General features: G+C 38.3%; 2 protein-coding genes across 3 annotated transcripts in view; one reads left to right on the top strand and one right to left on the bottom strand.

Annotated features, from left to right (window-relative positions):
• PEX1 (peroxisomal biogenesis factor 1) overlaps positions 1-11,578 on the bottom strand; it is a 37,652-nt gene extending 26,074 nt beyond the window's left edge. The window contains exons 1-6 of the mRNA XM_008572244.1: positions 11,444-11,578; positions 8,523-8,666; positions 6,124-6,207; positions 5,563-5,677; positions 4,701-5,464; positions 1,971-2,090 (exon numbers count right to left, since the gene is read on the bottom strand). Of these exons, the coding sequence (XP_008570466.1) occupies positions 1,971-2,090; positions 4,701-5,464; positions 5,563-5,677; positions 6,124-6,207; positions 8,523-8,666; positions 11,444-11,572 (1,356 nt within the window). The 5' untranslated portion in view covers positions 11,573-11,578. The remainder of the gene's footprint in view (positions 1-1,970; positions 2,091-4,700; positions 5,465-5,562; positions 5,678-6,123; positions 6,208-8,522; positions 8,667-11,443) is intronic.
• A 325-nt stretch (positions 11,579-11,903) lies between these two features.
• Positions 11,904-21,156, top strand: RBM48 (RNA binding motif protein 48). 2 transcript variants are annotated; one of them, XM_008572263.1, is made up of 5 exons: positions 11,904-12,045; positions 12,620-12,810; positions 14,419-14,564; positions 17,144-17,712; positions 20,731-20,874. In XM_008572263.1, exons 1-5 carry the CDS (start codon positions 11,917-11,919, stop codon positions 20,815-20,817), a joined length of 1,122 nt encoding a protein of 373 aa, XP_008570485.1. In that variant the 5' UTR covers positions 11,904-11,916; the 3' UTR covers positions 20,818-20,874. The 2 variants fall into 2 exon arrangements, with proteins under 2 accessions (XP_008570485.1, XP_008570478.1); XM_008572256.1 differs by having other exon boundaries at positions 11,928-12,045; positions 20,712-21,156.
• Positions 21,157-21,512: the final 356 nt, after the last annotated feature.

Below are 21,512 nucleotides of genomic sequence, written 5' to 3' on the forward strand. Positions count from 1 at the left end.
CTGTTTTAACCGGTGTTTTATCAGCAAGAAAGTTCTGTTAAATTGGTTCTTCCATAGCACAATGATCATCATGATCCTAAGAATCCAAAAGTAACATCTGAATTATCAGAGAAAGAATAAATCATATTTGGAATTTCTTGAACTAACATATAATACAATAACAATTTCCTGTATTATAATTGTTTGAGAACTGGTAACCCAAATTGGCACACATGGTAATAACCTATTAAAAATTTTAAAAATTAAGTTTGATATCTCATTTCTCAACCATACTAGTTTCCAAAGAATTAACTGAGTAGAAAAGTAAAACAGTCTAGCACTCTTTTGGGCTACAGTATTAATATTGAAACAACAGAGCAGAAATTCTAAGAATTACATGGGTGTGGCAAAAAATATCAATATTTTATTTTATTTTATTTATTTATTTTTTGTCTTTTTCATGACCGGTAAGGGGATTGCAACCCCTGGCTTGGTGTCGCCCGCACCGTGCTCAGCCAGTGAGCACACCGGCCATCCCTATATAGGATCCGAACATGTGGCGGGAGCGCCGCTGTGCTCCCAAGCGCCACACTCTCCCGAGTGCACCACGGGGCCAGCCCAAAAAATATCTATATATATATATATATATATTTTTTTTTTGTCTTTTGTCTTTTTTCCGTGTCCGGCAACGGATCGCAACCCTCAGTGTTGCCCCCGTACCGGACCGGAGACCGGCAACGGGATTGCAAGCCTCGGTGTTTCTCCCGCGCCTTGCTCAGCCAGTGAGCGGGAACCGGTCTGTATGTGGGATCCGAACCCTCGGGCGGGAGCGCCGCTGCGCTTCCCAAGCGGCGCACTATCCAGTGCGCCACCGGGCCGGCCCAAAATATCAATATTTTAAAAGCCAAAATTATCTATATTTGCATTGGCACAATATACGTAATACGTGTACTGCTCATTGAAGACTTTTTGGCTTCTCAAAAAGTTAAACATAGAATTGCCATGGATCCAACAATTCCACTCCTAGGTATGTACCCAAAAGAATTGAAAAGAGAGATGCAAAAACATGCTTCTACGACAAAGCTCACTGCAGCATTATTCACAGTAGACAAAAAAGTGGAAACAACCCAAGTGTCTATCAACAGTAGGCCAAAAGGTGGAAACAACCCAAGTGTCTATCAACATTATTCACAGTAGGCAAAAAGGTGGAAACAAAGTGTCTATCAACAGGTGAACACACAAAATGTGGAATATACATACAATGAAATATTATTCAGCCATACAAAGGAATGAAGTTTTGATACATGCTACACCATGGATGAACCTTGAAAACATTATGGTAAGTGAAATGTCAGATACATAAGACAAATATTGTATGATTCCCCTTATATGAAATATGTAGAATAAGCAATTTAAAAAGACACAATACAGATTAGAAGTTACACGGGACAGGGGAGAAGGAGATGAGGAATTATTCTTCATGGATACGGAGCTTGTGTTCGGTGTGATGGAAAAGTATTGGAAATAGATAGTGATGATGGTTGCACAACATTATGAATGTAATTAATGCCACTGAATTGTACAGTTAAAAGTGGCTCCAATGGTGTATTTTATATTATATATATTTTAACACAGTAAAAAGAAAAAAAAAGGCATTTAGTCCTTGTGAGCCCTCATAAGCAGGTATCTGTACATGCAGGAACAGCAAAAAAAAGGAACGCGGACTTATTAGTAGTCCTAGCCCCAATTAGGGAACAAGTGCAGTTTCCATTATGTGGGCACAGCCTAAGTGGGACTGAGACTGATCTCTCTACCCATTTCCTTTTCTTGGCCAACCCCATGACTAGCAAATATTGCTCTGAGAAAAAAAAGAAAAAAGAATTCTTTGCCCTTCTAGCAAAAAAAGAGTACAACTTATTACTTAGCAAAAGCAACTAGAAATTTTATAACATATAAAAGAATTTTGATATAACATATATATTTAAACTCACTATGTTTTCTCTAGGTTGTAATTTTAGAGCTCTTGGAATTTTAGGGGTAATTTCCACTGGAGATATTTTGACTACTGCATGCATTTCTATATTTAGCCTCTTTCTCAGGTCATCTGGAATCTGAAATTTAAAAAAATAAATAAAAATATAAAAATGTTCAAAGGTTGATTAAAAATATTTCATAGCATAAATATTGATTTAAGCTTCTATGAATGCAGGTGAAATTATAGAGGCTATCACAATGACTCAGAGTAAACTCAGTTCATTTAGGATGCTATAACAAAATACCATAAACTTGGTGGCTTATAAACAACAGAAATTTATTTGTCACAGTTCTGGATTCTGGGAAGTCCAAGATCAAGGCACTGGCAGATTACCAAATCTAGTAATCTTGTCTAGTGAGGGTGCCTTCACAGATGGTGCCTTCTTGCTGTGTCCTCACATGGTAGAAGGGGTGAACAAGCTCCCTTGGGTCTCTTTTATAAAGGCACTAATCCCATTCATGAGGGTTTCACCCTCATGACCTAATCACTTCCCCAAAGCTTCACCTCCTAATACCATCACCTTGGGGTTAGGATTTAGGATTTCAACATATGAATTTTGGGAAGGAGGAAAATAAACATTCAGATAGTAGCAACAGTATAACCAGATATGTTCAGGTATTGTTATGCCACAAACATTTTTTTACCTCTTACATTTCTTTCCTTCTATTTACATATTCTTCAGAATTAGACCTTCAAATAGATATATTTGACTGTATCCACAATAATCACCTTTTAAACTATGGTACAGTTACATTAAAATTAAATATTATTTGCAAACTTTCAGTGGTCTTCATCTGTGAAAGTTTAGGACCAATGAAAAAGTTGAAATGGCCAATCCTAATCACAGACAATCTGCCATAGGCATGATTAAATCTAGACAGAAACTTAATAAAAAGGCAAAGAGTAAAATTTTTCACCCTCATTGAGGAAGTTCTAAACTTAGATTGTGATATTTGCACAACTAGGACAAATACACTAAAAATGACTGAATTTTACACTTTAAATTTTATCTCAGTAAAGATGTTAAAAAATTTTCACAGTTCTAAGTTCTAAACTTAGATTGTGATATTTGCACAACTAGGACAAATACACTAAAAATGACTGAATTTTACACTTTAAATTTTATCTCAGTAAAGATGTTAAAAAATTTTCACAGTTCTAAGTTCTAAACTTAGATTGTGATATTTGCACAACTAGGACAAATACACTAAAAATGACTGAATTTTACACTTTAAATTTTATCTCAGTAAAGATGTTAAAAAATTTTCTCATCTCCCCAAATATTGGGAAGCATTGAAAGACATAAAAACAACTTACTATCCCCATTAATTTCTAAAAAGCAGGTGAAAACATATTAACGGTAGACTAAAGCATAAAATAAAAACTCCAAGGTGCATATCCTGACTTAAAGACTAATAAATCTAACAATCAGGTGTCCTTCTGAAAAATCCCCACCATATTTCATGCGGTAATAAAGACTCAAGTCAACATTAATTTGTTAGTTGTATCCCCGAGTGATCAAATTTGATCTCTCATGTCAAGCCTGTTTGAGCACCTGATGGCAATTACTGTCACTTCTCATTGCCTATGGTTTTTCAACCTTTAAAGTACAGTGGGAAGTACAGACTCCTTCCTGTTCTCTTATATGGTCCCCAGGACTTTACCATCAGTACTTCTTCACCCCATCCTCACCATACAATTTCGAGGAAATAAAAGGGTATTCTGATCAATTGGCAGAACCAGCTAAATCACGACAAATTCAGTGTTAGACATTTTGAATTTGAGGATGATAGAGATCTCCTAAACTAACAAGTTTAAAGCTAACAGAAAATAAGTCAGGAGCTTTACAAAATGAGGTCGGCCAAACAGATTAAAACTTTGTAAGTTACTTGCATAAAGGTCATAGGTAAAACTGTGGGAGGAAAAGAAATCTACAAAGGAAACACCTTCTCTTCCTATTTTTCTTGCCTTTCCTAACAGTTTCTTCCCTTTATCACTGGGATGTCTAAATTCACAGTGGTTCAAAATTAGACTCAAATAAATGGAACTGGTAACTCATGTCATATAAGTTTAGCACTAATATTTAAGGCCAGGATGAGGGGGTGGAACATTAGTTGTCCTGTTTACTTCCTGTCCCAGTTACACACAGGTTAAAGAGCAGATATCAGCAGGGTAAGCAGCTTCTGGGTGCATTACAACCCAGGTGCCATCATGGGCAGGTTGTCTCATGCTATGGACCTCACCCTACACTAGGCATTTCCCCCAATTTGTAGTAAGTCCTTCCTTTGCTTTCAAGAACTTGCGAACAATTCTTCTACAAGCATTAAAGATGTGAGGCTTTGTAGGGCACGCCAGGCTGAGCATGAACCCTATAGCCAATCTACCTGGGTGTGGATCTGAGTTCTATAACTTACCAGCTCTGCAACCTCAGGCAACTAATTTTGGCCTTTTTGGGCCTATATCTGTCGAAGCTAGTACCTGTCCAAGCTTATTAGGCCCCCAAATATACAATCTTTATCCAAACAAGGACTTTACCCTACAAGCAGAAATGTGTTCCCTCAGCAACTTTAGATACTGTGTTTCTTATTATATTAGTTTTCAATTTATACACAAATTATTCTAATTCATAATTAGGGGAAGTTTATGCAGCAGCAATTTCCCCCCAAATTATAAAATTTATACTAACCCAGACTTTTCCAAGATGGAGAGCTTCTACATTTTTGGTGTATTTCATGGCATTTTTCAATTCCTCAAGTCCATTCCAGACTACCTTTAGCACACAGGTGTTACAAGCTTCTCGACTATGATCTGAGCTAATTTGCTTTTGATCTAGTGGCTCTGACATCTGCTTCTCTTTTTCTGATGACAGGATATTTTGCTTTGTTTTACTTTGCTGTTGCTTTGGAGAAAGTAGCTTAATTAGCTTTCCATAGGTCACAGTAAAGCTGGGCTCCACACCAAAATATTCCTGGTCCCATGGAAATACATGAATGGCACAGTGTTTGTGAAACACAGAAGGTGCTGATGTGTTACCTACGCTGGGGGGCTGAGATTTGCATACTCTGAAAATATTGTCTAGAGGAACAACCTTTGACTGCATATTTTTGAATGCACTGATTTCAGTAAAACCCCAGGATGTCTCTTGTTTCTTCTCAGATCCAAAAGAAAAAATGCTTCCTATCATAGCCCATAAGCTTGGTATCGATGAGTCCACTGGAATCTCGGAGTGTGTTTCATTAGACCCAATTACTCCCACTGTATTTGACTCAAGTTTCTTGGTTTGAAGTTCTTTTGTCATTACTTTTTGGTCTCTTTTATAACTGTGAAATATTCCATATGTATCATCTGCTTTTGAAAATGTATTCTCTTTGGCTTGGCGTGTCTTTGGCTGAATAAGGAGTTTGGTGTCAGTTTCCAGCCTTCCAAAAGTGGCAGTTGGCATTAGTGCAACTGTGTAGAAAATAAAGCTCATTAGTGCACATTCATCTCTGCTTTGGACTCAGTGCTGTAGTGTAGAGTATGATGGCAAATATTACAAAAGCACTTACCAATCTGGATAAATATGTAAGTTTGCTGATCAACCCAAATAGGAAAAATGGCTTTTGGGAAAACTATTCGAATTTGATCTAGAAGATGCTGTTCAAGGGAAGCAGCATGCAGTTCCTAGAACCAACAGATAAAAAGATCAGTTCACTTTACATTTTGTCTATCCCATGTCTAGTAAGGAAATCTCAATTCTTTCTCTTTTTAAAAAATAAATTTTAATGTGTATATTTAATGTATACGACATAATGTTATGGGAAACATAGTAAAAGGGTTACTACATATAATGACGTGAGTTAACATATCCATCATCTCATATAGTTACCTATTTGTTTTTGTTTGTTTTTATGGCAGGAGCAGCCAAAATCTACTCATTTAGCATGAAATCCAAATGCAGTACAATTTTATTACCTACAACCCTCATTTATACATTAGATCTCTATCAATTCATTTTTATAACTCAAACCAACTCAGCATATATAATGAAACACAGAGAAGAGAAATCCAAAGGCACTAATATTTTAAGGTAGTTTAAGATGAGATAGCTCTTAATTTGCTGTCTTTACCAATATCTCCCAATCGTCTGCTGAAAGGGGTTCGACCTCCACTTGTTGACAAGATATCACATGTGAACATGGCTTGAGAAACACCTGGAAAAAATTAAAAGTTTAAAGGTATTTTTAAAAGATTTTTCTGTATCCCTAGAAAATAATAAGTTCTTTCTGTAGGTAACTGTGTTTGAGTGTATGTAGTCTTTCAAATGACAAATATTTAAATTCTTATTCTTAGCTATGCCTTGGTATACTCTTAATTCTAGGAAAAATTGCTTCACATCTAATATAATAACGGAAAACACATCTTAGCACAACACATTTTTCAAAAATAAAGATAATCATTAAAAGAAGATACGTAAGTAAAAAAATGCAAGAAGTGACCATGTCATCAAGTCATGGCTTCATCTAATATACATAAATACTCTCATTATTTCTAGAAGTTTTGCAACTGTTTGTTTTATAACCAAATTCAAGCCATGCTGCTTCTAGAAAAGTGAAAAACACACTGAAATAGAAATCAGAGGTGATTATTTAGAAGTATAGTCCTTCACAACTAAAAGTAAAGTAAAACAAATACCCCCTCATTCTAGTCTACAGATACATGCAATGCAAGTCTCTATAAGCTAGAGTCCACCATATTATTTCCGTTCCCCTTCTATAGGCATTTCTGGGAATTAATGGTGTAAAATCCAAAGGCACCGAGTGTTAAATGTTCTAGGCTACTGGCCTTTCCTCACTGCTTTTGTGGATTGGAGCAGAATTTCCCCAAGTGCCTCACCCCAGACTCCTCAGTGAACTTCCCTTCAGTACCTCTCTTATACCCTATTTGAATGAGATAATTCTGATGAAGCACGAAACAACTCCTGTCTACCAAGATGCTAAGAACTCCTGGGCTAGTGTGGTGGATTGAGTTATGTCCCCCCAAAACTCACTAAAGCTTGAATTGTGTCCCCCAAGTTTTATGTATTAGAAACTTGGTCCCCACTGTGACTGTTAAGAGTGTGGGAAATCCTACTACGGTAATTGAAAGGTGCGGCTTTGAAGAGGTGATTAGATTGTAGGACCATGCCACAGTGAATGAATTCAATATGGTTGTCATGGCATGGTTTATACGGCTTTAAAAGGAGAGTGAATGAGGAGGTTACTCTCTGCTCCACCATTTTGCAATGTGATACTCTGCCATCACTGTTGCCACCACCAAGGCTCTCACCAGATGTGTTCCCTGGACTTTGGACTTCCCAGTCTCAGAAACTGTGAGCAATAAATTTTGTTTTCTTTATAAATCAACCTGTTTCAAGTATTTTGTTATTAGCAACAGAAACAGACTAACACAGCTAGCCAGTCCACTTTCTGTTCCTTTCAGTGCTTTGGGAGAAAATGTCTTAGTGGCACTGCTACAAAAGAGGATCACATATACACACAGAGAGAAATATGTTCAAAGCATATTGTTTGTAATACCCGGAAGGGTTTTTTTTTGATATATTTTTGTGGGGTAAAAACTGCAGAAAAGGGGCCGGCCCGGTAGCGCACTCGGTAGAGTGTGGCGCTTGGGAGCGCGGCGGCGCTCCCGCCGAGGGTTCAGATCCCATATAGAGACCAGTCTGCTCACTGGTTGAGCGTGGTGCGGGCGCGACACCGAGGGTTGCGATCCCATTGCCGGTCACGAAAAAAGACAAAAAGGAAAAAAAAAAAAACTGCAGAAAATACATATGATCTCACTCTTTAAATCCTAAAGGTCTAGTGAGATCCCCAAAACAGTAAGTATACATTCTGAGGCTGTAGATGGAAAAAAGGAAAATCTCACTTTTTACTTTGAACTGTAAAATATTTATATTTTATAAATATTTATATTTTGTAAAATATTTATATTTATAATGAATATGTATTTCTCCCACAGTTCAAAAAAAATTTAAAGGAATAAATTGGTGAACATAATTAAACAAAAAAATAGACATGAGTCCTTAAGCTTTGGAGTTTATAATCTAAGCACATTAAATTCATAAGCAAGACAAAAATGGAAAAATAATAACCCTCTGTTGTAGAATTCATATTTTTAATCAAGTAAGACCATTGAAAATTAGAAAATAAGTCAGAAACAAATGAAATGTTCAATAATAGTAAGTAAAACCCAGTAATTCATAAAGGAAGAATAATTTCAGAAAATTAGGGAACCTAGAAAGTCAGTAAAATAGATAGTAGACTACAAAATCAAGTAGAGAGCATGATAAACTACAAGATAATGACTTAACAATGAAGTATAGTCAACTTGAATATCCTAGACTGGTTATAATACCATACAAATAAGGTGTCATCTCACCTCCTTAAAAAAAAATCTGAACTTTTAATTTTATTTGCATTGTTATATTATATGACATTAGAAGAAAGTCACTATCATCATGTTTTGTGCTTACCTGTCCCCCATTTGAGAGTCCAAGTTTCTGACCAACTTGTCTGTTAACTTCAGCCACATTTTCACCTTGATCACTAAAATGCCTGCCTTCTACCCAGCTCAAGAATGCAGGCTGGTGACCCCATGCTATCTCTATAGCTTGATTCTATTAATATAAGAAATGAAAAGGAAAAATATTTTTAAAGTTTTTACAGATTTTTCTGGATTCACATAATGATAAACTATTATTGCAATCTACACATACAAAAAGAGTTCTATAGATGCTTGACAGCTCTTTGTTACCTACATTTCTCATAGCATTTAAACAGGTAAAATCATTTTCAACACCCAATACTAGTGATGCTATGATGAAACCAATACCCTTCTATTCTTCTAACAGCATTATAAATTGACTCAACCATTTTAGAATTCAAAATGGCAATAGGAGCCACATGAACTTAATAGCCTTTGAGCCATATATAACTGTTTGTGTATTTATTCTAAATTAATGAGTCAAAGAAAAACCTACACCAGGAGATATCTCTGCAATATTTTCTATTGGGACTGTCTTAAATAGTGAAACCTTGGGATTATCTTAAATGTCTATCAATAAAGAAATAAATAAGCTATAAATTTACTGTATTAGTAAAATACAAGTCAATAAGTAAAAATGTATACCATGATCTTTAAGAACACAATATAGTTAATATAGTTATTGAATTATGAAACACCAACCAGTTGTAATATGTAATCCCATATTTATTTATGTATTAGAAGAGTAATAAATGCACATGGTAAAGCACAAAGAGTACAAAAGGGTAAAATGTGAAGGTAGGTCCCTGTTTCCCAAGGTAATTACTGCTAATATCTTCTTGTGTACCCTTCGAGAAATGTTATATTATGTAACTCCCTAAATAACAATTTTTAAGAGTGCCATCTTGTAACCACCAAGGTCAAGGGTTCAGATCCCTGCACCAGCCAGCCACCAAAAAAAAAAAAAAAAAAATTTTTTTTAAAGTTCATAAAACTATAAAAACATTTATAAGTTTTTAAATAGCAAAATATAAAATTGATTCTTATTAAAAGAGAAAGTATATAAAATTTGTAAGTTTGTAGCCAAGGACTAAAAAATGATGTTTTATATCATTAAACTCATTATAGAAACCTTGGAAAATAAAGAACTTGGAAGAAAAAAGGGAGTCTTGATATTCCCTCCACAAAAAGACAACCATACCAACAATATTGTCTATTTTCTGCTAATTATTTTTTTCTATGTGCAAACTAATTTTTTACATAGTTGTGTACTATAGGCTCTATTTAATATCCTTTATTCCCACTTAATGTCGTATCATGAGCATTTTCACACATATATCTTTTTTAATGAAAAGTAAGGATTTCATTAATAGCTATCAAGCTTTATCATCTCAGGAAGCTTCAGTACTATTAAATTCATTTATTTATATCAAAATGAATTCATTAAATTAAAAATATTAAATATCAAATTCATTCATTTATATCATATTTTACTATCTCAAAACTGGGTATAGACTGTTTATGTTTCTTTAGGACAAATTTCAAAGGATGTTACAACCACTTCTAAGACAATATAATGTACTTGAAATTAACCACATGTTATGAAAATCTTGTATACAAGAAAGTCATCATGTATCACTTGCATGTGCAATTTTTCTCACAATTTTCAAAAATCTAAAACGAAAATTAAGACCCTTAAATTCCTAAACAGTGATGACTTTAAGGTAACAACCACATCTTAGGATCAAATTATTAGAGTTATTGTAAGGAATTATTCCTATAAACTCATTAGGTGGGGAGTTTATTCCTATGAACTCATTAGGTATGGGTTTGAAAGCATGTTGAAAATTTCCATCAAAGCTGAGCAAGGCAGCACTGAGCCAAGTTCTACCTGAAACTCGGTGACAGTGACTGACTCGTCTCCGGCCATGAAGGAAGCTCCTCAGTGCCAAAAGGTGTATTCTTAACGGTAAAATGATGATGATGATAGGATTCCGTTGAATTTGGTTTGGAATTTGGTCCATTTTGAAAGATGAATGTCCCCTTCCCCCCAAATCTAGACTAATAGTTACAGGGGAGTAAACACGAGTGGAAAGGCAGGTACATGAAATTATTGCAAACTCTTACATATTTCTTGCATGGATTTCCCAGTGATAGGTACCATGCATCCAGGATATTTGCAGTTTTCAAATATTCTGTCCTTTTGCCCCATAAGCACACTCAAACTCGTGAGACCATGTGTCTCTATTTTTAATTATGAAAACATGGATGCTGTATCTCTGCCTGTGGTTAGAAACGTGAAACACCACAACCACGACCGCAGAGGTTCAAGTAATCCCAACTACGTATGTGCAGGTATGCGTAATTCCACTGCACATTCCCGGCACACCTAGGCTGTGCTCCGAGGGCCGGCGACGCAGGGGAAGAGCCATCATTTTATTAGCCTTTCCCGCTCGTGAGATGCGGTGCTCGGTCCCTCTTAACCTACAGGGGCTCCGCCAACCAAGTCTGCCCCTCCCTCTCGATGCCTGACTGTAGCAACGCAGGTACCTGGAAGTCGCGGGCAGGAAAAACACGTTTAAAAATAATAAAAATAAACGACTTCTCAAGAGCTTTTCCAATCTGGAGTGAGGATATTTCTGAACGCAGAGGTAGAATATTAGGACATCTCAAACCCCAGTTTATCCGAGTGAAAAGACCTGGACTGCGACACGTTAATTTAACGGCTCGGCGCTGCCCCGGACGTGATGTGGGGTGCAGAAGCCGCCCAGACCGGCCCTGCCTTCCAGGGGCCTTCAGTCTGTGGGCCGGCGCTGGGAAGGCAGCCGGTGTCTCGTTGTGGGGACAGGCCTCAGGTCAGAGGACGGCAGGCCAGGCTGTCGTCCAGGGGTCCTGGGGACGGCGCTTTACCTGCAGGAGGTGCAGCTGGGACACTAGGCGCCGCGGCAGGTGGAGGAAGCAGTCGCGAGCGTTGGTGAAGGCCACGGTCACGGCCGCCCCACCTCCCCCCGCACCCGCCAGGCGATCGCTGTCCCACATCCTACGGGAGCACGGCTCGAGAGCCCACCCCAGTGCCGCGGCAGACCCCTGCCCGGGCAGGCGTCGGAGCCAGAGCAGATCGATCGGCCCCGCCCCCCGAGGGGCCGCCCCCTGTCCCCAGGACTGATCTTGCTGAGAGGCTGTTGGGAGAGACAAGCACGCTTCTGTCACCCTCTGAGCCTCTCCGCCGAGCCGCTGGGGGGGGGCACCTCGTTCGTCGAATCCTCGCCTGCAGGAAAGATGGCCGGCTCTGTCCATCTTCCAGCCAATCCTGGCACGTCTTGGACCATCCTGCTCTCTTATTGGATAAACGGGAGCGCAGCAAGGCGGAAGTTCTCCCGGCGATGTCCAAACCAGGCAAGATGGCGTCGAATGGCGGGGAGCTTGGGGGCTTATTCGACCACCACGTCCAGAGGGCGGTATGCGACACGCGGGCCAAATATCGGGAGGGAAGACGGCCTCGCGCTGTCAAGGTAAAGTGATTTGGGCTTCATTCGGTATCCTCGGTAGCCTTAGATTAGCGCTAGCTCTGAATGTCCAGCCTGCCCAAAGGCATGACAAGGCTGCTGTCAGATCCGCCTCAGTGGAGGTGGCGTGAGGAGCCCTGGTCAGGTACCAGAGATTCTCCGATACCTCTGGGCAACTATCAGAACGTCAGGCCCGCGAGACCGGGGCTTCGTTTTACTCTTTGTATCTTCTGTGTTTACAGTGGTGCTTCGCACATGGTAAGCACTCAATGAATATTGTTGAGTGACTCTTCGCAGTAACTTCGTACGATCGAACTTCCGGAAAAACTGTCACTGAAGGTAGTCTGATACATGCAGTGCTTAGACACCCTCAAACGTGGAGTGTGTTATTCTTTGTGCAGAGGGAGTGGAAAGATTTTTAAATTGTGTGTTTTTCGCAGACCGGGTAGAACAGAATATTTCTCGTTCTCAAAGCTCTGTTATAAAAAAAAATAAGGGCAGTTTTGTCCTAAGCTTATTTATGAAATGAATAGTCATGTATAAATGAATAATATATTTAACGAGCCTGCCTTTCTTTCAGGTATATACAATCAATTTGGAATCTCGGTACTTATTAATACAAGGAGTTCCTGCAGTGGGAGCGATGAAGGAATTAGTTGAGCGATTTGCTCTGTATGGTGCAGTTGAGCAGTATAATGCTCTAGATGAATACCCAGCAGAAGACTTTACAGAAGTTTATCTTATTAAATTTAGGAACTTACAAAGTGCAAGGTAATATGCAGCTTAAGCCGTGTCTCCTTTCCTCTATTCCTATTGCTATCATTTTGGCTCAGGCTTCCCTCGTTCATATCTGAATTATGCATTAGCTTAGTATGTCCCTCTATTACTCTTATCCTCCTCCAGTCGTTTTACAGGTTAGCCTTCCCAAAACACTATTTCCATCACGTCATTCCCATGCTTACCAATTTTCCACCCTGGAGGGTGATAGATTAAGAATTGGGTTTGCATGTTTTCCAACCCCACCGCTTACTAGCTTCATGACCTTGGACAAATTGTTTAACTCTGTTAAGCCTGTTTTTCCTCTTCAGTAAAATCTATATGGTAAAAGGACCTACTTCTTGAGGTTGTATGAGGATGAAATGAGATAACCCATGTAAAGGGCTTAGTCTAGTGTCTCCTGTTCAGAATTCAGTAAACATGAGCTATTGTGGTTCTTATTGTCATGACTCTGTGCAAATTGACTCCACCTTTTTCAGCCTTCTATATAACATAAACCCTCTGCTCCAGTAAGACTGAAGTATGCAATGCCCTATCTATTTTTATGATGACATCTATTCCTGTCATTAATCTGCACCAATCCTCCCTGACTATTAAAATTTGTATTTTCATTTCCAAGCTACCAATAGCACTTGTAGTCTGCTACAAAATCACTTTATGTTCTCAGGCTGCTCTTATATGTAATTTCACCTTCCTAACCAACTTGCCGGCTTCGCATGGTTAGGAAAGCATATTTTCTAGAGCTTTCATATCTTCTACAGCAGCTAGTATACTAGGGTCTGAGTAAGATCTCTGGGGTTTGCATCCTAGCTCCACAAACCAGTGTGTGAACGTGGCCTAGTCATTCAGTGTCCCTGTGCCTCAGTTTCATTATGGGGTTGTTGTGCGGTATTAATTCAAGTGAAGTACTTACAACATTGCCTTGGCATGTGGTACAATCTCAATAACTTTTTATCATTACAACATTGCCTTGGCATGTGGTACAATCTCAATAACTTTTTATCATTATTCCTGGATGTAGAAGTACTTAAATATTTATTATAGTCCCTGTGCAGTCATAGGTGTTCACTAAGTATTTATTGAAAGAATACCATCTTTCTCATTTTCTCATTGATCAGTTATATATTCAGTATATCCCCAGTTATTGAAAATTTTACAATTACAGTATTTTTAATTTAATTTTTAATGTATGAATCCTATTATAGGAAGACATTGTGATGAAAGGCCAAATTGGGTATGAATTAACTTTCAATGGGAAATAAACTTAACACAGAGAAAAGCTTTATTTCATGACTACAGTTTATATACATCAGGCCAACCAGCTGGGCCCTAAGTTGGTTAAAGAGAGTCTGTGTGGATGGCTTAGCTCAAAACCTATTAACATTACTGGGAGAGAGAAGAGAAGGTTCTAAGTGTACACAGTGGATCAATAGGGTCAATACTATCCACAAGCAGAGCATCTTAATCCCCAGTCCATAGGATGTATATACACATAGCAAAAGCTGGACTTTGCTCTTTAGATCAACGTATTGTATACTAGTCAAGCTTTCATCATGAGTAAATGTAGATTAATAAACCACGCTATCATGTATTTCTGTTCAGGACAGCCAAGAAAAAAATGGATGAACAGAGTTTCTTTGGTGGATTGCTTCATGTGTGTTATGCTCCAGAATTTGAGACAGTTGAAGAAACTAGAAAAAAATTAGAAGAGAGGAAGGCTTATATAGCAAGAATTACTAGAAGTAAAGGTATGGAAAGCCTGTTTCTAATGCCTCCTAAATGCCAGGTATGCCATTATGCAATTCTCAGTCCTGTGGGAGAAGAGTCAAGTAAATCACAATATTCAGTAACCATAAACCACAGAGTTCTTTGCAGCACTCTGTGTAATCTGGGCTGAGCAGGGAGAGATGTTGGTTTGTGGAAGACTTTCTATAGGCTGTTAGAGGTGGCTGAATTATGAAGTAGACATTACCCAGAAGGGAGGAGGACAAAATGGAAAGGTGAGTCAAGGTAGCATGTTTAAAGGCCCCAAGGAATAAATGAACATCATGAATTTAAGGAATGGCTGGGGGCACAGGATAACCAAAGCACAGAGGTTTCAGTGAGAGATAAGAAAAATTAGGAAAGTAGACAGGAAGTGAATCATGAAGGGCCTTGTATCCCATTCTAAGGAATTAAGGCTTTGACCTGAAGGCAGTGAGAAGCAATTATGATTTTCAGACTAGTTACCACCTGCTAAGCATGGAAAAGTTCCACTTTTGACCAGCCGCTGGCTAAATGCCCCACATGCCTAACTGAATTTCTCCAGACACAAATTCCAAATGCCTGGGATGGACTCATGGCATCTGGTCCATGAATTATAGGACTAGAGCAAACAGAATTGAGCTAAGATAATGTTTATGGTCTGAAATCTAAATATTACTAGAGGCTCAAAGTACCATATTTCCACCCTTTAGTTGAAGGACAGAGTGAGTATCTGTGTTATTCAGTTTTCAGTTGCTCATAACAGAATACCTGAAACTGGGTAATTCATAAAGAAATGAAATTTATATCTTACAGTTTTTGAGGTTGGGAAGTCCAAGGTCGAGGGCTGCATCTGGTGAGGACCTTTTTGGTGGATTCTCTGTAGAATACAGTTGTTGAATGTAATGAATTTATGGCTGATTGCAGAAGGGACACGTGTCAGTGGTGAAGAGAGAAACAAGGTGGAAAGACTGTTAGAAAACTTACCTAGAAGTCTGGCAAAGAGTTGTTGAGAATTCCTGGTCATTTTTAGACATTGAACTTTAACTTGTGGATATGTAAATAACTAGCACCAGGAATACTTGTATATGTTTGTAGCAAATGAAATTACAAAATATCAGTGTAGAGAAAAACTTTTGAGATGATCTGACCCTGTCCTAATTTTTTGAGGTGAGGAAACTAAGGCTTAGAAAGTCTGTGACTGGCCTGTGACAATAGAGATAAATTGGGAGCAAAATCGGGATTAAAATCCAAGTCTTTGAATTCTCTATCTAGTGCTTTTTTTTTTTTTTCCTTTTTGTCTTTTTTCGTGACCAGTAACGGGAATCGCAACCCTCGGTGTCGCACCTGTACTGCGACCGGCAACGGGATCGAAACCCTTGGTGTCGCGCCCGCACCGTGCTCAACCAGTGAGCGGACTGGTCTCTATAAGGGATCTGAACCCTCGGCGGGAGGGCCACTGCACTCCTAAGCGCCACACTCTACCGAGTGCGCCACCGGGCCGGCCCTCTAGTGCTTATTTTTGAACTGCTTTATTCATCTCAGTGTTGGTGATAGAAGCCTATAGCATTGTTGATGTTCTTTGCTCCCCATCCTCTTAAGTCCTTTTTGCCCTGCCCCTAACCTCCTCAAAATTAGATTCAGTGTTGCTCCAACTTTAATTTGCAGCATGATATAGTGCTTTAAACTATGATTTGGTTGGCCTTGGACGCCTCAATTAAGTTCTTTTTCATTGACAGTATTCTAGCATCTACATGGTGCATTTGCATAGTTGGTCTCACTTTTTAAAACCTTTTATTCTAGAAATTTCATAACATAACAAAGGTAGAGAAAAGACTAAGATAATGTACCTCACATGTGTTAATGTCATTAATTATCAACACATACCCAATTTCATCATTTTTGTTGTTGGCTGGCTTGGTGTTATCAGCACCATGCACTAACCAACAGAGCTAACTCGTCAGCCCCGTCTTTACCACATGTTCCGTACCCCACTCTAGTGGCACAGTCTGTTTGGGGGAAGGTAGACCAGGGCAAGGGCCTGTGCAGGCCCTAAAAGTGAGCCCAGCATATTGCTTCCTTTAATAACTAACACACATGACTAAGCATCATGATACATCATATAGTAGAATACGCTGAAGCTGCAAAAAAGAAAAGCAGCTTTCTATGTAAGGACATGGGAAAACTGAGATCTACAGTTAAGTGGAAAATGCTAAGGTGCAGAGAAATGGGTATTCCAGGTTACCTTTTGAGTGGGGAGAAAAGGAGGAGCAGGTAGAGAAGGAAAAGTAAGATGTACTGGCCAGATGAATGGGAAAGAACAGTGATCACCTGTGCGGGTGGAGACCAGGCATATGGGGAGCAAAGAAAGGGTGACACTTGATACTATATACCTTTTTATCCTTTTTAGCTTTTAAACCACATGAATGTATTCCCTGCTCAAGAAATCAATTTTGGGGGGTAGAATTTGTTAACATTTTTAAGTCATGTTTGTTCTTAAAATTATATAATTCTGAATAATGAAAACAACAAAATGAATCATATCTATCTCCCTTTCCCTCACCTTTTGAATTATTATATAAAGACCATTCCCTGACAAAGAAGAAACTGGTTCCAAAGCCTAAAGACACAAAAGGTTTTAGACAAGACTTCCACTCTGAGACGTCTGGATTTTGTGCGGCTTCTTTGAACACTTCCAGTGAGAACTCATATCCTTGTCTTCCTTATTCTTGTGAATTGCCTTTATGTTATTTTTCCTCAAAATGTACATGTTCATCTGGGGAGCATGTGGACAGAGCATCAAACTCCTCTAAGGAAGGTAGAAACCGTGATGAAACAGTGGAGCATTGTAACCACAGTGACTCTTCGCAGAAAATACAAAGGAACACTTCTAAAGATTCAGTGACGTGCTGTGGTGCAGAAAAGGCTATCCGTCCTTCAGAGGCAGTTGACAGATTTATGCCTAGGACAACACAACTGCAGGAGCGGAAAAGAAGAAGAGAAGATGATCTTAAACTTGGGACTTTTCTGGAAACAAGCTCAAGTGGTAATGAGGTTATGATTGGGCCTCTATTACCAGGCGTACCTAAAGTGGATATGGATGATGACTCATTGAATACAACGGTGAATTTAATTCGGAATAAACTTAAAGAGGTAAGGTCATTTTTTAAATGTATTTATTTAGTTATTTATTTTGGGCCACAAAAGAAGTCTTAATACATTTAAATAGGCTAAGATCCTAGAGAATAGTAGAAAATATGTTCTCTGGCCACAATAACAGAAGGAAATTTAGAAAGTTCACAAATGTGTGGAAATTAAGCAACACTCTCCTAAATAAATAATGGATAAAAAGAAAATCACAGGGAAATTAGTTCTTTGAGATAAAGTGCAACATAACAAAATTTATAGGATGCAGGGCTCATGCTGTGCTTAGAGGAAAATTTATACTTGTAAACACCTATATTAGGAATAAGAAAAATCTCAAATCAGTAATGTAAACTTCTATCTTAAGAAAATAGAAAAAGAAGAGCAAACTAAATCAAAAGGAAGTATAAGTAGGAAATAAAAAAGATTACAACACAAATATATGAAAAAGAGAATTAAAAAACAATAAAAACAAGAAAACCAAAAGTTGATTCTTTAAAAAGATCAACAAAATTTGCAAACCTTTATCTAGACTGACAAAGAAAAAAAAGAGAGAAGACCGAAATTACCAAAATTAGAAATAAAGCAGGGGCATTATTACATTGTCATTATGGTTTTTTGTGGTGGAAAGATTTAGTTTCATTCTCTTGCTCATTTACATTTTTGTTCTACCAGTGGGTGTTGTTCTTTCTTGTGTATTCATGGTAGATGATTATCGTTTTTCAGATTCCAGATGCAGGACTTCCTTGAGGATTCCTTGTAGGGCTGGTTATGTAGTGGTGAACTCCTGTAGTTTTTGTTTGTCTGGAAAATACATTATTTTTCATTCATTTCTGAAGAATAGCCTTGTTGGATATAGTATTGTTGGCTGGCAGGTTTTTTTCTTTTTAGTGTTTTGAATATATCTTCCCATTTTTTTCTGCCCAGTAGAGTTTCTGTGGAGAAGTCTGCTGTTTGTCTGAAAGGGGCTCCCTTATAGATGACTTGAGGTTTTTCTCCAGCTTCTTTGTCTTTGAGCTTTGCCAGTTTGCCTATAATGTGTCTTGGAGAGGATCTTTCTAGGTTGAATCTGTTTGGGGATCTTTGAGCATCCTGCATCTGAAGGTCCGTGTCTCTCCCCATACCTGGGATGTTTTCCATTATTATTTCGTTGAATCAGTTTTCTGTTCCTTTTCCTTTCTTCTCTCCTAGTGGAACACCCATCATTTAAACATTTGTGTGCTTAAGGTTGTCTGATAGCTGTCTTAGATTTTCTTCATTTTCTTAAATTCTTTTTTTGGTCTGCCTGGGCTATTTTGAAAAGTCTATCTTCAAGATCAGAAATTCTTTCTTCTGCTTGTTCTAGCCTGCTGCTTAAGCCATCAGTAGTGTATTTTATTTCGTTGAGCGAATCTTCCAGTTCTATGAGTTCTGCTACATTCCTTTTTAAGATATTAATCTCTTTGTAAATTTCCTCCTTCATATTCTGGATTTTATTTCTCATTTCATTATGTTGTCTAACTGAGTCTTCTCATGTCTCAGTGAGATTCCTTAAGATTATTGCTCAGAATTTCTTTTCAGTCATTTCAAGGGTTTTCTGCTCTATAGGGTTTGGTATTTGAGAATTACTGTATTCTTTTGGTGGTGTCATATTTTCTTGGGTTTTTGTATTTCTACTATCTCTATGTTGATGTCAGGTATCTAGTAGAGCATGCTTCTTCTACCACTCTGGAGTGGGCTTTGAATATAGAGAGACATCCTTTTCTTTTTCCGGTGTCTGCTGGTTACTGTCCTGTGTCAGTGCAGTTGAGTGTCTGACAGGATACCTGCACAGTGGCTGTGGCTACTGCCGTGTTGTCAAGCCACTTTTGTGGCAGTGCCTGTGGTGGGCCATGATGCAAACATGGTGTTTTTGGTGTGCTCTCTTGCCTGCTTCTGGGTGGAGGGGGCAGCTGCCCTCAGCTCCTGACTAGGACACTGGGTGTTGCTGTCTTGCCTGCTTGGTAAGGTCATTTTTAGAAGCTGTTGTATTTTTTACTTTTTAGTTTTTTGATCTGTTTTTCTATAATTCTCTGATGAATTAATGGAATTTGACTAACATATTTATTTGCTTTGATACCATTAATCCTTGCTTTAAACTGAGGGTCACAACATTCTCATGTATTTATCTCCAAGGTTTAGAAAGTGCTTGATATATATTCACATAGTTGAATATATATTTTACAGTGTGATTAAGGGAGGCTAAGGTAGCTTAATTTCTTATATTTTTTACATGAAAATTATTATCTGTTTAAGGATTAGGGATTGTTTAATAAAAATCTGTGGACACAGTTTTTATGATGCAGCCTCCAGAAGTTCTGCAGTTTGTCCTGGAACTGGGACAAAGGTATTGATACATAACTGTCTCAGATAGAGCTGGCTGTGTTTTCAAGAAAAAGCATGAAGTCCAAATTCTAGATACAGAAATAGTAGACAACAAAAAAGTATTTAATACAATTTACTACAGTTTCTAATAATTTTCCATTTCAGATGAAGACTAGACGTCTCACTCTGCTTGGACTTGTTGTCCACTCTTTTTCTGATGGTGTGTTTGGTTTTCATTTTCCCCTGGGAAATTGAGGATTATACCTTTTTCTGCTCATTCTACAAATTTTTTATCACCACCTCCTCTCCCCCAGTATCTGTGTCTCTAAGTCTTTCAAACATTCTTAATGTTTTAAGAATACAAAACCAGAATGTATGTCTGTATCTATAAAATAACAGGTGACTTTAGATCTATAAAGGAATGTTAAAGCAGAGCATGTCTACTCTTCTCCCTTCACATTTTTTTTCTTGTAATGACTTTAGAAATTTTACTCCCATCAATGTTTGGGCAGAAAAACTTTGCTCTGTGCCTAGGTCATAGGCTGTACCTTGAACTTGGGCCACTCTGCATCAAAAGTGATAGCAAGAATTAAGCTATTGGAAGTATATGCCACCTCTTCTAACAGCTTGTTTACTCTTGCACTACAAAAACTAACTTTTAGTAGTTCTTTTTTTTTAAACCAGGTAATTTCATCTGTGCCAAAGCCTTCAGAAGAAAAGCTGGAAGATGTGTGTTCAAGTTGTCCATTAAAACAAAGAAGAAGAATATAGATTGCCAGCAGCAAATTAATATTTTCTTTCTTCTTTTTTTTTTTTTTAACATCCGACTGATACGGTGATTGAACCCTGGACCTTGGTGTTATCAGCACCACACTCTAACCAAGTGAACTAACTAGCCAGCACTACTGCTGATACATTTTAATGCATTCCTCTTTGGAATTTCATTTAAGCTATATGTCTAAAGTAATTTCATCTTTTTTTGATCCATACTTAATATTGCAGAAACTGTTTTTGTTATATAAAATTACCTCTCACATTGCAATAACTATACATAAATTAATTGAAGCAAATATGTAGAAATCTTACAAATAAAGATAGGCAACCACGATCTGTTTCTGATTTTAATATGAGTATTAGGTGATTTACATTTAAAAACTAGAAGTCAGGATGTTCCTGAATGCCAGGGCTTCAAAATTAAGACAGTTCTGTAAAGTAAAAAAGTTAATAAACTATTAAAACAAAGCTGAAGGGCCGGCCCGGTGGCGCACTGCTACAGTGCGCCGCTTGGGAGCCCGGCGGCGCTCCCGCCGAGGGTTCGGATCCCACATACAGACCGGTTCCCACTCACTGGCTGAGCGAGGTGCGGGAGCAACACCGAGGGTTGCGATCCCGTTGCCGGTCCCAGTCCGGTACGGGCGCGACACTGAGGGTTGCGATCTGTTGCCGGACACGAAAAAAGACAAAAA

Source organism: Galeopterus variegatus, unplaced genomic scaffold (genome assembly GCF_000696425.1).
Source record: "Galeopterus variegatus unplaced genomic scaffold, G_variegatus-3.0.2 Scaffold46, whole genome shotgun sequence".
NCBI classification, from domain to species: domain Eukaryota; kingdom Metazoa; phylum Chordata; class Mammalia; order Dermoptera; family Cynocephalidae; genus Galeopterus; species Galeopterus variegatus.